Raw genomic sequence first — 15,518 nt, forward strand, 5'->3', positions numbered from 1 at the left:
AGCTCTCGGGCGTTTTCGGGGCAGCACAAAAGTAGTTATTTGAGCGGCTTCAAGGAGGAATGTTTCTTTAAGTGGATACTTTGCGGTTTTCCAATATCTTTGACATGCTTTGGGAAGATGAATATGATTGTTGCGTCTCCGGTGTACCTTTGAATGTTCGAAATTCCCGCAAGCCTAATTATGGAGTAATCTAATTGGTCGAATAATACACAGCGCCGAACGTACGAGTTCGCGTTGCCATGGGCCACAGAAAACACACTTGGCAGACAGAGTCACAAAGCAGGATGGAGGGACCCAGGAGACAAAACGTGAGAGGAATCCATGCCAGGTTCCTCAGACAAAACCCTCGCTTCATAAATGCACCAATATGCAACATTAACTATTCTCTCGATTGCGATGCAAGTGCACCAGAATGCATGCAATGGCCACATGTAGAAAAAAGCAAAGATACAGAAAGAAAGGATAGCAAAGACACAAGGTGAGACAACAAATAAAATACATTAATTAAGACGCCTTGAATGCATAATACAGTATCTCAGCACCAGCGATTAAACCAAAATTCCATAAAGCACCAAAGACAATAGTACAGGAACTACTGTCAGGTTGGCATCAAATCCTGCCTCTCACGCACTTTAATGTTCTCTCATTACTCTCTGTCTGCAGACCCAAAAGAAGGGACTAGCAACAGGAAGAATCTCAAAGAGCATATCTCTTTCAAGCATCAATACAACTGTCGCAAGGACCCCAACGAGCCTGTTAGAGGAAAGGTTAGTTAAATTAAGAGTATAAGGATCAAATCTAATCATTATCTTTATAGCTTCACGGGAGCTTCATATGCGAACAATAGCCTATACATCATCTCATTCAAACTACTAATAAAATAAATGAATAAATAAATAAATAATAAATAACTTGTTTGTTTGTTTACTATAACTACTACAGTCTACTATAGACGTTGACTCACAGACCTAGTGCCTTAATATTCATATTCTATTAAAGAGAGAGAGAGAGATAGAGGTCAATGATGAAAGGCATAGTGTGATCATTATTACCAATTTATATCTCAGTCTCTAAAGCTTGCAAGTCTGATTCCAAAGGGGCCTTGGAAGGACTCCCCAAAGGACTCAGAGAATTGTCAAGTTTAGTTACAAATTTGTCGCTTCTTCGCTTTGAAGCAGCTGGAATGACCAACATCTGTAAGGGCCGCTTTGAAAGAGACTGAGGGACATAAGTAATGGATTCACTCTCATCCTCTTTTGGTACGTGTACTTGAGGGGCTGTACACTCGGACTTCTTATCCTCTTCTACTATCTCCTTTCTTTCCGCTGTCTCCTCTGCTGTTTGCTCCTCTCCCTCTTTTTCTTGATCCCCTCCCTCATCTCCTTTCTCCATTTGATCATTCTCTCCTTCCTCTTCTGTTTGTTGCTCTTCTTCTTCTTCTTCCTCTTCAGCGATAGTGTTACTAATGACGGTCTTACTTTCGCTGTCAGGGTCCTCCTCTTGTATAGAGTACATTGTATACGAGACACTGCTGGTCTTAGAGAGGAGAGGAGGGGGACGAAAGGAGTCGCTAGTAGAAAGAAAGACAGACTCAGGGCCAGAGTCCTCCTCCTCCTCTTCGATGATGGACGGGGTCTTAGCCAAAAAGCTGCTACTCACAGACGAAGAGACGGAACTCATTTGACTGCCTTCATCATCTTTCTCTTCGATAAGCGACCATTGCATTCTCCGTAACTCAAGAGTTTCTTTATTAGGTACTCGAGACTTCCCTTGCTTCCTATCAAGCCTTCCCTCTTCTCCTGGAGGTCCTACGCAAATGCTATTGACACGTTGGAGGAGGGACTTTCTACGCATCTCTAGACTGTTATGACCGATGAACGAAGCACGATTTACTGATTTCCTTCGCCCGGGAGCCCACACTTCATGAGCTTGGCCTTCTTGTAGCATTGAACTGGAGGATGTTGTACGATCGAATACTTTTGGACCAGCTTGTTTTGGGTCGTTAGTGGGTACTTCAGTTTCTTGTTCATCGTCCGGTTTGGTTTCTGCCTGAGTCTCCTCATCTCCTTTGATCCGAGCCTCGTTTGAAGACACACAAACAAAAGATTTGTTTTTCCTAGACAGAAAATGTTTTTGAGAATTAACGCCACTATCTTATATGTCATGCCAGAATGACTTCACTTATTATTATTATTATTCTTATTACACTTTAAAAAGATTAATAATAACATTGAATACATCAGAAATTATTCACTTCCCTCTCCCTCTCTTACCTGTTCCTTATCCTCTTAACAAAACTGCTAGTGTTAGCATGACGAAGGAATAGAGCAGCCCAAGAGAGAATGAGAAGTATAGCACTCATCAATAACAGCAACTACAACAATAGGAATTAATGTACACCAATACATACAGACTCACATGCACATAATGTACGCATTACATATATGTACATGTACATGTACATACGCATGGTACATGCATTCACAAAATTAAAAAATATATTATAAGAGTACAGTGTAATTGAAAAACACTCATTTACACAGTGAAACGCTAATATTAGCAATATTGCGACTCACTAGCACGTGTAGCATTGGATTGACTTGATCCATACTGAAGTAGGTGAGGAGGTATTCCCCAGTTGTAGGATAACACTCAAGTGAAGACTCATAGCTACAGTCTAAGGAAAGGCTGGGGAGAATGACACGCATCAGAGCAGAAAAACCATAAAAGTTGGGATTGATATAAAATAGCCAAGAATACCTGTAATGATGATAAAGGAGAATATGTAATATGATAATGATTGTGTGTGTGTGTGTGTGCATAGATATTAGAGACTATATATACTTGGCTATTTATTCTTGGCTATTTTATAGACTACGGTTACGTAGTCTCTAATATCTATGGTTTGTGTGTGTGTGTACATGTGTGTGGCTGTGCATGTGTGGCAGGAATGAGTGAATGAATAATAAAGGTAATTAAATACACAGGATTGTGTCTGTGTTGATCTAATGGGCCATACACCTTGGGATTAATAATGAGGGGATGAGTGCATGAGAGTGACATAATGTGAACCAAGAGAGGAGGCCAGTGACATATTGTCAACTAAGTCTATACGAGTGGCATAGATATGCAGGCCTGTGACATGGCGTGATACAGTTAGTATACATAATGTGGCTGTAAAGGAAGGTGTTCACTACTCATATACATACACCCTGCATAAGATCATGCCACAGGAGGACATAGAAGTGAAGGGCTACCCTCTAACCAAAAGACAACTCACATATGTACATGTACATGTACCAATGTCAACATGAGGTATACTGCAGCATTGATGGGTGGCTTGGCTAGTAATTGATATTTTGTGTTGACTTGAGAGAAGCTCCAGGTGTCCATGTTCATACAGCACATGCTAATTAACTACATTAATGTACATGTGGTCTAAGTATAATCCTTATGTGTACATTGTGCTGAAATGTATGTACATGTACATGTACATTTTACTATGCTATGTAGTACTTAAGTACACGTATGTACATGTACATGCATATATGTATCAGTAATTATAAGCTAATAGTCATTCCTCACCATACATGCACACACACAAACAAGTGTAATGTCATTGAACATGTACATGTACATGTAGTTCTTACCATCTAGGCATCTGACTGGGAGGAATGAAAAACCCTCCAGCGAACCCGGCGATGGCTGATAGGACGGGAGAAACCCTGTGGGCATATTGAGGGAGAGCCGTAATGATGCAGATGAGGAGAGCTATCCAGGTCTGATTGAGTACAAGGTTGAAGATTATAATTTGATAAAAGACAATGATATTGTACTGAGTGTGAGGAATTATCTGTAAAGAGAAGAGAAATGAAATGGAGGAGAGTTAAGACATTACTTTTAAAAGGCATTGCTTTCATTATACTCAAGCAGACTCTCTCTCTCTCACTCTCCCTCTTTCTCTCTTTCTCTCTCTTTCTCTTTCTCTAAGACTCACAAGGATGTAAGCTGCAGTGGCTCCAATGATGACAGGAGCAGCTGATATGCTCACAAACCTAGTGAAGGTTTGAAACACCAGCTGCCACGTATGACCAATGCCATCAGAATACTCGAGAGAAAATATCTTAAGGAGGAAAAGAAGAAAAAGATGGTAAAATTGAAAGTACATGTACGTATACATGTGTAATGGAAAGGAAGCAAAGTTGAGAAAAATAAATAATAAATAAATGTAGAGAGAGAGGAAACAGAGAAGTGAAAGAGAGAATTAAGAAAAATAAAATAAGAGATAAGGAAGCAATATGTGACATACTGTACATGTACCCTATTATCATAAATCAACCAAGTGTACATGTACATATACTAATGACTGACTGACATGCAATTATTATACTAAATACTGTATGAAATAACAGTACTAGCTTCCAGTGGAACGTACACTGCTTAGCTTTGATCTGCTGCATGTAAGTACATGTAATGCAGTACATGTAAGTACATGTAATGCAGTACATGTAAGTACATGTAATGCAGTACATGTACATGTACATGTATATACCAACCTCCATTGCTTGGTAGAGGTAGTTGTATATAGCAGGAAACATGAATAGGCCACTAGCACAAGAGAATACACCAAAACCAGTTAAAATGAACGTAGCATTACCAGTGGAAGGGAACACAGAGCCTACACACATACATGTAATATGAATGTCACATGATAATCACATGACTACTACTGACCTAATAGAAATCCATACATGAAGAATATTACTGGTAGGTATATCGTGTGACCAAATGAAGACTTCTTCTTAGCTCTGGCTTCGAGAGCAGCTACCTGATCAAACTGGCTGGGTCTCTCAGAACTACATGTACATGTAAGAGAGAATACATATATTCCATTTAATTCCTTGATTTGTATACATGTGTGTGTCATGTACTTACGATCCTTTGTACATGTATCCATGTGAATCAGTTGTTCCTGCCACACATTCATTGATGGCTTGTTTTATCCTCTGTGACTCCTGTGTGTTTTTATAATGATCCAATATGGCCATACGTGACTCCTCACTAGCTAACATGTCAACTATCATATCTGGGGAAGAAGAGAGAGAGAGGGGGAGAGAGAGGGAAAGGGGATAAGGGGGAGGGAGGAACTACTCAGCCATTCATTCAATCACTCATTGTGTACATAAATGTACATTTGTGTACATGCATAAAAGAGATGTGGGCAAGTGATAGTACAAGTAACACAAACAAAGGAAGGAAGAGGTGGCCAGTGAGTAAAGGGAGAGCTAGGGTGGAGGAGGAGGTCATATACCAGCTGGGTTCTTTGTCTCCATTTCTTTAAGTCTTGTTATGTTGAGTGTGGCGTTGAGGTGAGCAGTAACAAAGAACTGGTAGGCATTATCAGGTATGCCATGATATGCAACCTACTCGTGCAAACAGAATAAGATTAAACACATACAATGTACATGCATACTATTATTATCATTATCATTATTATTGTTAGTATTAGATACAAAACATGACCTATAATACCTTTGGGACTTTGCTACATGCAATTTACATATAAAAACATGAATGGGCATATTGGCATGAAGGAACAATTGTATAATTGTATAATTATGGGTGTGTACAACAACACACAAGCAAAGTATGTACAATTGTACATGTGAAGGAGGATTTATTACCTGTCCTTGACAGAGGAGTATGATGTGGCTGAACATGTGGTATATCTCCAGTCGAGGCTGATGGATGGTCAGTATTACTGTTCTATTAGATGCAGCAATGTTATTCAAGTGAGTCAATAGTTCAAGTGATGATAAAGAATCAAGACCTATAAAAGTACAAATAAAAAATCACTGACTCGAATAAATAACATTAGATCATTAATAACTGCAGCTTTCATGTCAATGGATTGTTAAAGTTGTTGCAAAATCAGACTATAGTACAGGGTCGTTGGCCAAATTTCATCAAAAATGACTAGGAGAGAATTCTCCATTTTAATAATTTTTTTCTGATACATATACATGTTCTTATGTTGTGTATCAACTTTGAGCTAATTCTGATCAAATTTAGATTAAAAAAAATTTTTTTAAGTTGCTCCAAAGTTCACCTTCTTGGGGCTCAGCCCAGTAGAAGAATTAGGCCACTGTATGACAATGGTTAATATTAAAGAGTACATGTAGAGTCTTCTTTCTCCTTCTCACCTGATGTTGGCTCATCCAGGAAGATGAGGCTAGGCATATTGAGCAGCTGAAGAGCAACACATAGTCTTCTCTTCTGTCCTCCACTCAGCCCTGGACCAATGCTAGCACCAACAACTGTATTAGCTAAACTAATGAGACCAGTCTGGGAGAAGAGAGAGAGAAGAGGGGAGAAGAGAGAGAGAAGAGAGAGAGAGGGAGAGAAGAGAGAGAGGACAGAGAGAAGGAGAAGTGCAAGATATGAATGTACATGTGCTCATTTCATAAAAATAATGTTTCTGTACTTCTCTTAATATCTGTTCCACTCTCATTAGTTTGTTGCTCATAGAGCAAGACTTGGGTAGCCTCATTTGAGCAGCAAGTGTCAGGTTCTCTCTCACTGTGAGTGTCTCATAGTAAGGACTAGCCAGCTGGAGCACATACCCAGTATGGGAGACGTACCAATCCCTCACTCTCTCTATCGGGCAACCATTCACTATTATCCTACCATGGTAAGAACCAAGGTTCTGACGACCGGCTAGGAGATCTATGAACGTTGTTTTACCACAACCTGCAAAGAGGAGGGATGGAGAGAGAGAGAAAGAAGGGTAAACATGTCTGCTAAGAGTTTAGCGTCTTTCTCACTGATTGTGCATATGAGCTCAACTCCACGTGTGTACATGTACATGTACATGTATTATTATCAAATACATAAATGGAAGTACAAGTACATGTATATAATTTATACATGGAAGTATGAGTACAGTTCATTACCTGATGGCCCCATGACTGCTATCATCTCCCCTGGATTAAAATAAGCCGATATTCCTCTTATTATTTCCTTCTTTTTGCTGCTACCCTTGCTGCTCTTGATTGTCCTCTCTGACAGGTACCGTTTTAGCTTTCCTGTTCTCTTTTGCTTCCCTTCGTGTCTTTTCTGAAACTCTTGCAATGAATCCAACATGTCTGATTAACAGAGAGAGAGAGAGGGGGGAGAAAGCAAAAAGCTTTATAATTTTTTTTTCAAAAATTAAAATCTCAACCATTATTCTCAGCAGATCCAACAAATTCAATTTCCTCCAGTTCATCAGGTGCCTCAGGATCAGCGGAACCTGCTCCACTCCGTCCTCTGTATCGACCCCTCCCCTTTACCCCGCCCCCTCCAACACAACTGGCATTCACTACAGCTGACACTGACATTAGTCGTTTGACTCTCTGAGCGTTGAGGGCATCAGTACCACTACTTTTCTTTAGGGCAGATTTACTCAAAGTCACAGAATATCTTAAAATAAAGCATAAATACAAAGGCAACTAATATTATAATATTTTAGATACTAATGTAATAATACTCTCACATACATGTATACATAGACATATATTAGTGCACATCATTATTTCAGCATGTAGTTGTAACTTAAAAACATGATTGGGACCACAGGGTCCCTCCAAAAATTAAAAAGATTATTATTATTATAAAGTATTATGCATCACAATTGTAATGAACTACTGCAGAGACATTATATACCCAAGAAACCTCTTCATATCATTGTGGGTCGCATGCTCAGTGAAGGATGTGGGCTGGGTCAATGTACAAGTACAACAATGAATATCATTATTGTTCATGCAGTACATGATTATACAGTAGAAGGAGGTCATACCTGAGGTTCAGACAGGATACAGATATGGCATCTCTATCTTCACATATTGGCAACTGCACGAAAACAACAGCAACAACAAGTGTGAAATAAACAGATGACTAGCTGATAATAACAGGTATGTGAGTGTGTGTGTGTGTGTGTGTGTGTGTGTGTGTGTGTGTGTGTGTGTGTGTGTGTGTGTGTGTGTGTGTGTGTGTGTGTGTGTGTGTGTGTGTGTGTGTGTGTGTGTGTACATGTAGTATGCACACTTGGTATGTAGTACAGTATGTACATGTACATGGATGTGTGTATCTATGCATATTTATGTAAATTACATTTGATTCCAGTCCTTTGTTGGGGTCAACTTCTTCACTCTCAATGACTTTCCTCTGCCTCCTTTGCAGTACTTTATACCAAACAAAGAAAGAGAGTTTAACGCATAAAGAAAGAACTGTGACCATGACTACGATCAAACACACACCCAGCTGGATGTTGCTACCCCAGACTGGTCCGAGCTGGCCGAGGATTATGTCCTCTGGACAGAGAGGGTTACAACGTGGGCCATTACATGATTCAGTGTACCCGACCACTTGACCGTGGTCCTTTTTTGTAAGCCATTCTTGTATGGCTTGTGATATGGTGACAGAAGTAGTGTTAGTATTAGTACCAGAGAGAGTAAACGTCCTCCATATGTTGCTCTCTACCTTGTGTCTAAAAGAGAGGGAAAGAGAGAGAGGAGGGGAAGAAAGAGAAAGCAAAATAAATTTTAAACTAAATAAGATGACAAGAACTCAAATCATCATTATATCAAAGTTACTTTCTACTAAAAAATGACACACAAGACTAGCTCCAACCATCACAAGTAATCGCGGGCCACCAAAACATTCAAATCATCATTAACAACAAATCAATGACTCGTTATATTGACAAATTACATGGATCAGATCAACGGAGAGAGAGAAGGAAAGGGAGAGAAACATATACATGTATACATGTACATACACACATACATTAAGTGTAGCAGCTTCATATTAAATAGGATAAGGAATGCTCTAGGAATGAACAGTATACAAATTACCAACAGATCTCAGTGTACACAAGACATGTCATTAGTAAAGATGAAAGGGCCAACGCTACACACTGGCAATAACTGGGTACAAATTGCAATGGAGCACACACTTGTAGCTATTTCCTTTGATGTAAGGACAACTGGCTTGACCTTATGAATTAGTCTGACTTGAACACTCCCTGATTTTGGCATATTTCTTGATTTCCTGTACATATCGCCATTATGTGAAGGAATTTCGGAATGCTATTACATGTACATGTAATGGATTTGCTACACGCACATTCACAAACAAACATGCTTTTATTATTAATTATTATTAATCAAGCTCATACCTAGCTCACAACAATACTACAGTCCTGTCTGCACACGCCTTATTGATGAGTTATACCACCCACGCAAATCAATTAGAAACATGGCTATTTAAACTTTTAAAATTCGTAATAAATCCAATTTTGATTGGAATCAGCTCAAATTTGCTACTCAGCATAAAAACATGTATATGCATTAAAAAAAATTATAAAAATTGAGAATTCTCACCAAGTGATTTTTGGCAAAATTTGGTTCGTGACCCTGTACTATAGTACAGGGACTTTGGCCCAATTTTTGAGCAACTTTAAAAATTCATAAAAAAACCAAAATTGATCGGAATCAACTCAAACTTGAAAAACAACATAAAAACATGTATATGTATCAGGAAAAATTATAAAAATGAAGAATTCTCTCCTAGTCATTTTCAGCAAAACTGAAGAGCCCATGGTCATGGTCAAATTTTTGAGTCAAATTACCATGGAATTGAAGAATGAAAGAAATGTAAATAAAAGACAAAATACCAGAAAGAAGAGGAGAGATGGAGGCTACAACTAAACTACATTACGATGAACATGTAAAAACAAGAACATGGGATGATGTACTGGAACAGAATAATGACATCCAAGAATGACATTTCAACAATTCAACATCACATTAACATCATATGTCACTGAAAAAACAGACTCTACAACCAAACCATGAACATAATGCACACAATATCTATAAGTTAAACAATAATAAATAAACAGCTGCTATACATAACATTCAAATTATTACTATTAATAATAAACTCACACAAAGCGGTTGTTTCTATAAGACTCATCCACAGCTTCATTACCCAGTATAGCAGTCTCATCTCCCCACAGTTCACTAGTAGCAAAGTAGACATGATGAAAACATGATGTTACGTAATAACTCAAATTCCCGAAATGCAGGGATGCATATTGCCTGGTGGCCTCCATAGAGCCGCTATATTCTGAGACAATACGCATTAGCTCAATAATACCAGCAGGACCGACTGTAATGTCGGCAAGAGAGAGAGCTAGTATGTATAGATCGTATTGACTGAAAACGACAAATATTGGTACGTTAGGAAATAGATCGGGATTAGTGATAAGGTAAGGAGCTGATACACATAATGAAGGGTTGTCCCCTTCTTTGCTAGAGCAGGTATTGTTCTCTTGGTCAGCCTCGATTTCTCCGGAAAATTGTTCATCAATCGTATTTTTAAAATCAATAAACCAGGCGGAATCAACAATCAATGAGAGTTTAGTGGTTGAGTCAAGTTCGTCCAGTGTCCATTGTGCGTGTGACATAGCTCCAATACCGCCTGCACTGCTACCGGCCAGTATAACCTCAACCGATCGACGGAGACCGTGGTACACAAAGAGATCATGTATGACACTTTTGTATATAATGGCACCACGGAACGTGAACTGGTTATCAGTCGCAAGTGGATCGAAAGTGAAGCCGAGTGTATAATTACTGAAATCAGTTGACCTTAGCCAAACGTCACTGCTGCAGTATGGGACGAGGACGTGGTTGTAGTCATAGAAACTGGGGTTTAACCCACGGTCAATGGAGAGGAGGTCCCTCCCTTCTATGCTCCAGGAGGTTGAATTACGTCCTTTTCTTGAAGAGAACCTCCACAGTGACGTCATTAGAGGTGACATCACTGAGAGAGGATCACTTGAGTGGTCAGTCCAAGCCCTTAGCACATCAACAGTGAAGCTACCATCAGAGCTTAGGCTGGTATAATCCTTCCTAACTCTGGAGTCTATGAATCTCTCATTACATCTGGTAACAGTGTTACAGCCACCACCTCCTTCCAGGAATATGAGCCACTTATCGCTGCTGGGTTTTCTACGAATGAAATACCCAGCTGGAGTGAAGTCATTACAGAGTGCCCCCCTCTCGTAGGGTCTGGTAATATTAAACCAGAGGAGGCTTTGAGCAGAAGGCAGCAAGGACAAGAAGAGCAAAGAAAGGAGACAGAGCTCTCTTACCATCCTCTCTCTCTCACTGTAGAATAATAAACTGTATATATTAGTATTTATAGTCACTGCATCAGGACAACTGCTGAAGCACTTAAAGCATAGTGGTGCATTCCTTAACGCCATTTTAGTCCAACGACACAATCTGGACAAATACAGTCCAGGGTAACAAGACTCCGGCAACTACCATATTCAAGTAAAATCATTTCCGTACAAATACCATTTAAATTTTGAATATTATTTCAAATACATGTAGTAGATAGCTGTGTATAACTACATGACTATTTATGGTAGAAGCAAGGCTCCTGAAAGCGATAAAAAATTAGGCAGCTGTACTTTGGAGTGAAAACAAGATTACACGTAGATATAGTAAGATATACAAATCAACACACCTGTATATGTACACGTACATGTATTTAGATGTACGCATTAAGCATACATGAATGTACAATAAATGTAATATTATTATTAAAAGTATATTAAGTTAAAATAATTATTTAATGATAAATTCATGCTTTAGTTATGAATAACATACATGTACATGTACATGTAAAGAAAAATGCTAAAAAATAAAATAGTGCAAATGTACCACATTAAGGGTACATCTGTGTGATGATAACTTAAAAGTGAGATTGGTTGAGAGGGAGAGGGGGAGGGGAGAAAAGGGAGAGAGGTTTGTCCGCTAAAAAGTACTTGAGTTACTTGGACTGCTCAAACCTTCAAGCGTCTGGGGTTGGTCCTGTCTCCAGGTACTCTCAATCTCGTGAGACACCTCGGCAAAGAGTTTATCCCATTCCCACACCTTGTCATCCTATAGTTGCAGTACACAGTACACACAATAAAACAAATACATGTACAAGTGCATGAATGTGTACATCTAAAAACTAACAATAATAGTAAAAGATTCAGAGTAATAATAATTATATTGACTTTATAGTTAAAGAGGCTTTCAGAGCACAATGGGTACATGTATCCTGAAAAACTAAATGGTAGCATGGCCATGTACATGTACATATACAGCATGGTATTTTAATATTTGTTTTTGACAGAGAAGATATTATGGTTTCGAGAAGTCAATGGGCACACTAGTGGTTGGAAGAGAGGAGGCACACCTCAAGTTATGGTTGATAGTCTCATTGTATTCCTCTTACCACAAGACCAGGGAAGATAAGGAAAGGTGGGGACTTAGGGTTTACTGAGAAAGAAATTAATACTTAATCATTGTTGAGGGAGCAACAGGAAAAACCAAGAGAGAGAGAGGAGGAGGAGGAGGAGATAAACTAAAGCAAAGGCTTATTTCATTATACCTAAAGGCCAGGATCACTCCTCGTTTTTTAAAAAAGACAATTCTAGGTTTATTTTTACTGGTATAATCAACATAAATAATAATATTATAATAATAAATATTATTAGTAAAAATTTGTACATGTACATCAATGCATGTACATGTACATGTATGTGAACAGGATCCATTACGTTGGTAGTAAATGCTCCACATGCCTCACATATACATGTACATGTACAAATTAACTCATAATTGCACACAAAAACACTCAAAATACATTTGCCATTTAAGACATGTACACTATCAGTCTATCATGTATCAATTAGTGCATGTACATGTACCGCATATACATGTACACGTACATGTAGCTGGGAAATTTCAAGGGCAACGAGTCTTGCAAAATTGCAGTTTATTCATGTACATGTACATTATGCTAGGCTCACAAAAGTTAAATTTGGAAAACTTAAAGTTCCTCAAATCTGGGTACATGTACATGGTAATGGTTTTAGTAATTGTATTTTTAAAATCATACAGAGAACTCTAACCTCCTGTATCTCTGATTCTGGTGATATGACTTGTGCCAAAGCCTTTAAATCAATTTCCCCATCCTAAAAAAGAAATGATTATAATGAATGATGCATACATATATATGTACATGCATTTGGTAATGATGTACACACTAGATGCTCACCATTGTGAAAAGACTTGCATGTTTAGCAAGATCATTATCAAGTTGTTTATAAGTGGTGATCTGTTGAACTGCAGCACTGGAATATACAGCAGTAATGTAGTACATGTACGTGTGTATGTACCTAGGGGGAGCAGCCACTTGAGAGACAAGGTCTCCTTCATTCATTTCATCAAGATCAGGGATATTATCAATAACTATCCAATTATCATCATTCATTATTAATTAAATATGTAAGAGGATTATTTTTCAAGTACAACTTACAATCCTCAATCTCATTGTCTTGCTTTAGTCTCTCACTAATTAATTAATATTAAAATATAAAAATCAATAACTTTTCCTCACTCTTCAATTTCAAACGTCAAATCATTATCGGGAGCATTTTTCTTGCTGCAAAAACAGTTAATAGTAAAATATTAATCATTAATAACATACCTCTTGTGCTTTGGAGCTTCGTATGTCCATCCTCCGATCTTCACACCTTCATTCTGTAAAAATAACAAAATCAAGTAATAAAAGAATAACATTTCTTTCACCTCTCTAGATGCCTCCATTTTAAAAAGGTGTGGCCTAGAAAATCCTACTGCGCATGCCCAGACTTAAACTCAACACCCACGTATTGTAGAGGAGTGGCTCTAAAGGGCGTGGCTCATTTGTTGCAATGGCTGAAAACTCTGAAGAGATGGTGTCTCCTACTCGCGTCCAGTTCTCTGAGGATGTCCCTGGTGGAGCAATAGTTGAGCACTCCAAGAGGAGGGTAGAGCTTACCCAGCGCTATGACAGGGAGGCAGTCCAGAAGAGGCTTGAGATAGAAAGCTGGATGGACGAGCAAATGAAAGTGCTATTTGACTGCGAAGTGAGTTCTTTGTGTCTTTTGTGTGTATATACGTATATTGTGCTTGTAGTAACGTGAATCCGCGTGCCTTGATATTTGTAATTGCTACTATGATAATTATTTAATGACAGCAGATGTACATGACATGAAATGTGAATACTTTACTACATGATTTTGTCCAAAAAACCAGCTATTTTATTTCTGCATTTCATGCTTCTCTCATTTGCTCTATGTCATCCTTTCCCTGCTATTCTCCCCCTCTGTCTCTTACAGGATGATGATTACCCTATGCTTGATCTTGATGATGTCCTCCAGTTTGATCCGGATAAAAGAGAGGAGAGGCTAAGGGTAGGTAGTTAGAAGAGACATGTTATTATTGAAACTAGCTAAACTATACTCTTGTTAATTTCAAAACAAAGGACACTTCATATACACTTCCATCAAGTTACATACACTTGCATGTACTGGTATGTGCACATGCATGTATATACATGTATAAGCATTCAATTTTGCATGCTTTGTTTACCTTACAATTGGCTGACCTTTTTTGTTTGAGCCAACCTTTTCATAAAAGAGCATCATCATTCCAGCTTGTGTTGAAATAATAATAATGTGTGTTAAATTATGTTTATTCTTTCTATGACAATTGCTTCTTGTTGTTTATTCTTATCTTCATATGTGTTATTCATTACTGAATTGATTTTGATGAATAGGGAAAGTTTAATCTTTTGCTGTAAACAGAAGAACTAATGTGCAAATATTTGCAATGTTTTCTAATGATGCATCACTAAAAATAGTATTTTTTTAATTGCAGTGATATTTCAATTAAAATGCAATCATAATGTGCAATCAATTAGAGTTTCCTTACAGTTATTTTTTAATTTCATTTTTAGGAATATTTGAAAGATGCAAAACTGCCAACAGAGGTAAGCAAATTTGATAGTTACTACTTGATACATAACAGCAGTGTAATGTATTTTTGTCTTGGACTTATTTTGTTTTACATTTTCATTATTATTTTTTTAGAATTTTATTCAAGAGCTTCTCAAAAAGGCAACAGCTGTTGGAAAATATCATTAAAGAGGCTCATTATTGTTGTATACAAAAACTTATTTATGTTTATTTTTTTAGAAATAAAATTAATTTCAGAATTTAGTTGATTTCTGATTCGCCAAAAAATTGGTGTGTGGTGTATATTTCATAAAGTTAACAAAAGAATTCATGTATTTAAAATAGCCTTGTTAATTATTTCATTGCCCAGAAAAAAGAAAAAAAAAGAAAAAAATTGGCGTGTGTGTATGAGGCTCTGTATGTATATGTTACTATTTAAGTACATGTAAAGGCTCTGTGTGTATATTACTAGTAAGTATGAGGCTTCATGTATGTATACACAATTGCATGATAAGCTCTACAGATCTATACAGTACCAATGGCACTCCCCCATGGACTACCAGTACTCATAGCGTGCACTCTATGAGGAATGGTAGCCAATGGAAGAGTGTCACCAGCACTGTACAAACCT

The 15,518-nt window shown here is 37.9% G+C and overlaps 4 protein-coding genes and 1 long non-coding RNA gene across 5 annotated transcripts in view; 2 read left to right on the forward strand and 3 right to left on the reverse strand.

The window, feature by feature from the left end:
* The first annotated feature begins 235 nt into the window (after nucleotides 1–235).
* On the forward strand, nucleotides 236–965 carry LOC100633821 (uncharacterized protein C2orf73 homolog). Its single transcript, XM_003389028.3, has 4 exons — nucleotides 236–478; nucleotides 532–602; nucleotides 664–767; nucleotides 818–965. Exons 1-4 carry the CDS (start codon nucleotides 240–242, stop codon nucleotides 845–847), a joined length of 444 nt encoding a protein of 147 aa, XP_003389076.1. The 5' UTR covers nucleotides 236–239; the 3' UTR covers nucleotides 848–965.
* Nucleotides 852–11,450, reverse strand: LOC100634950 (uncharacterized). Its single transcript, XM_011407827.2, has 18 exons — nucleotides 9,990–11,450; nucleotides 8,152–8,527; nucleotides 7,838–7,890; nucleotides 7,223–7,461; nucleotides 6,954–7,145; nucleotides 6,485–6,750; nucleotides 6,204–6,345; nucleotides 5,685–5,830; nucleotides 5,312–5,423; nucleotides 4,936–5,086; nucleotides 4,735–4,856; nucleotides 4,557–4,678; nucleotides 3,998–4,123; nucleotides 3,651–3,853; nucleotides 2,577–2,760; nucleotides 2,274–2,374; nucleotides 1,053–2,116; nucleotides 852–990 (listed from the first exon to the last, which is right to left on the reverse strand). The coding sequence occupies exons 1-17, from the start codon at nucleotides 11,312–11,314 to the stop codon at nucleotides 1,057–1,059; spliced, it is 4,920 nt and encodes a 1,639-aa protein (XP_011406129.2). The 5' UTR covers nucleotides 11,315–11,450; the 3' UTR covers nucleotides 852–990; nucleotides 1,053–1,056.
* Nucleotides 11,451–11,758: 308 nt separating this feature from the next.
* Nucleotides 11,759–13,790, reverse strand: LOC100635075 (intraflagellar transport protein 43 homolog A-like). The gene is made up of 8 exons (XM_011407822.2): nucleotides 13,698–13,790; nucleotides 13,597–13,649; nucleotides 13,507–13,551; nucleotides 13,426–13,460; nucleotides 13,286–13,358; nucleotides 13,165–13,240; nucleotides 13,019–13,081; nucleotides 11,759–11,999 (listed from the first exon to the last, which is right to left on the reverse strand). Exons 1-8 carry the CDS (start codon nucleotides 13,713–13,715, stop codon nucleotides 11,871–11,873), a joined length of 492 nt encoding a protein of 163 aa, XP_011406124.1. The 5' UTR covers nucleotides 13,716–13,790; the 3' UTR covers nucleotides 11,759–11,870.
* LOC100633947 (protein phosphatase 1 regulatory subunit 14B-like) lies at nucleotides 13,777–15,229 on the forward strand. The gene is made up of 4 exons (XM_003389029.3): nucleotides 13,777–14,017; nucleotides 14,270–14,344; nucleotides 14,890–14,922; nucleotides 15,023–15,229. Exons 1-4 carry the CDS (start codon nucleotides 13,823–13,825, stop codon nucleotides 15,074–15,076), a joined length of 357 nt encoding a protein of 118 aa, XP_003389077.1. The 5' UTR covers nucleotides 13,777–13,822; the 3' UTR covers nucleotides 15,077–15,229.
* The window catches only part of LOC109584831 (uncharacterized), a 1,031-nt gene continuing 598 nt past the window's right edge, over nucleotides 15,086–15,518 (reverse strand). Inside the window, exon 2 of the long non-coding RNA XR_002186194.1 lies at nucleotides 15,086–15,516. This is a non-coding gene — a long non-coding RNA (uncharacterized LOC109584831). The remainder of the gene's footprint in view (nucleotides 15,517–15,518) is intronic.

The sequence above is a fragment of the Amphimedon queenslandica genome, unplaced genomic scaffold (assembly GCF_000090795.2).
Source record: "Amphimedon queenslandica unplaced genomic scaffold, v1.1 AMPQUscaffold_13161, whole genome shotgun sequence".
Lineage (NCBI taxonomy): Eukaryota > Metazoa > Porifera > Demospongiae > Haplosclerida > Niphatidae > Amphimedon > Amphimedon queenslandica.

Excerpts from the sequence above, each read along its gene's own strand:
- LOC100633821 (XM_003389028.3), top strand. The coding sequence starts at position 240 with ATGGGCCACAGAAAACACACTTGGCAGACAGAGTCACAAAGCAGGATG. Across the intron at positions 479-531 it reads AAGGATAGCAAAGACACAAG|TATCTCAGCACCAGCGATTA; the intron begins GTGAGACAACAA and ends TGCATAATACAG. Across the intron at positions 768-817 it reads ACGAGCCTGTTAGAGGAAAG|CTTCACGGGAGCTTCATATG; the intron begins GTTAGTTAAATT and ends TTATCTTTATAG.
- LOC100633947 (XM_003389029.3), top strand. The coding sequence starts at position 13,823 with ATGGCTGAAAACTCTGAAGAGATGGTGTCTCCTACTCGCGTCCAGTTC. Across the intron at positions 14,018-14,269 it reads AAGTGCTATTTGACTGCGAA|GATGATGATTACCCTATGCT; the intron begins GTGAGTTCTTTG and ends TGTCTCTTACAG. Across the intron at positions 14,923-15,022 it reads ATGCAAAACTGCCAACAGAG|AATTTTATTCAAGAGCTTCT; the intron begins GTAAGCAAATTT and ends TTATTTTTTTAG.
- LOC100634950 (XM_011407827.2), bottom strand. The coding sequence starts at position 11,314 with ATGGCGTTAAGGAATGCACCACTATGCTTTAAGTGCTTCAGCAGTTGT. Across the intron at positions 4,679-4,734 it reads CATGTATGGATTTCTATTAG|GCTCTGTGTTCCCTTCCACT; the intron begins GTCAGTAGTAGT and ends GTATGTGTGTAG. Across the intron at positions 2,761-3,650 it reads CCCAGTCAGATGCCTAGATG|GTATTCTTGGCTATTTTATA; the intron begins GTAAGAACTACA and ends TCATCATTACAG.
- LOC100635075 (XM_011407822.2), bottom strand. Across the intron at positions 13,552-13,596 it reads GAAGCTCCAAAGCACAAGAG|CAAGAAAAATGCTCCCGATA; the intron begins GTATGTTATTAA and ends CTGTTTTTGCAG. Across the intron at positions 13,241-13,285 it reads CAAGTGGCTGCTCCCCCTAG|TGCTGCAGTTCAACAGATCA; the intron begins GTACATACACAC and ends TGTATATTCCAG.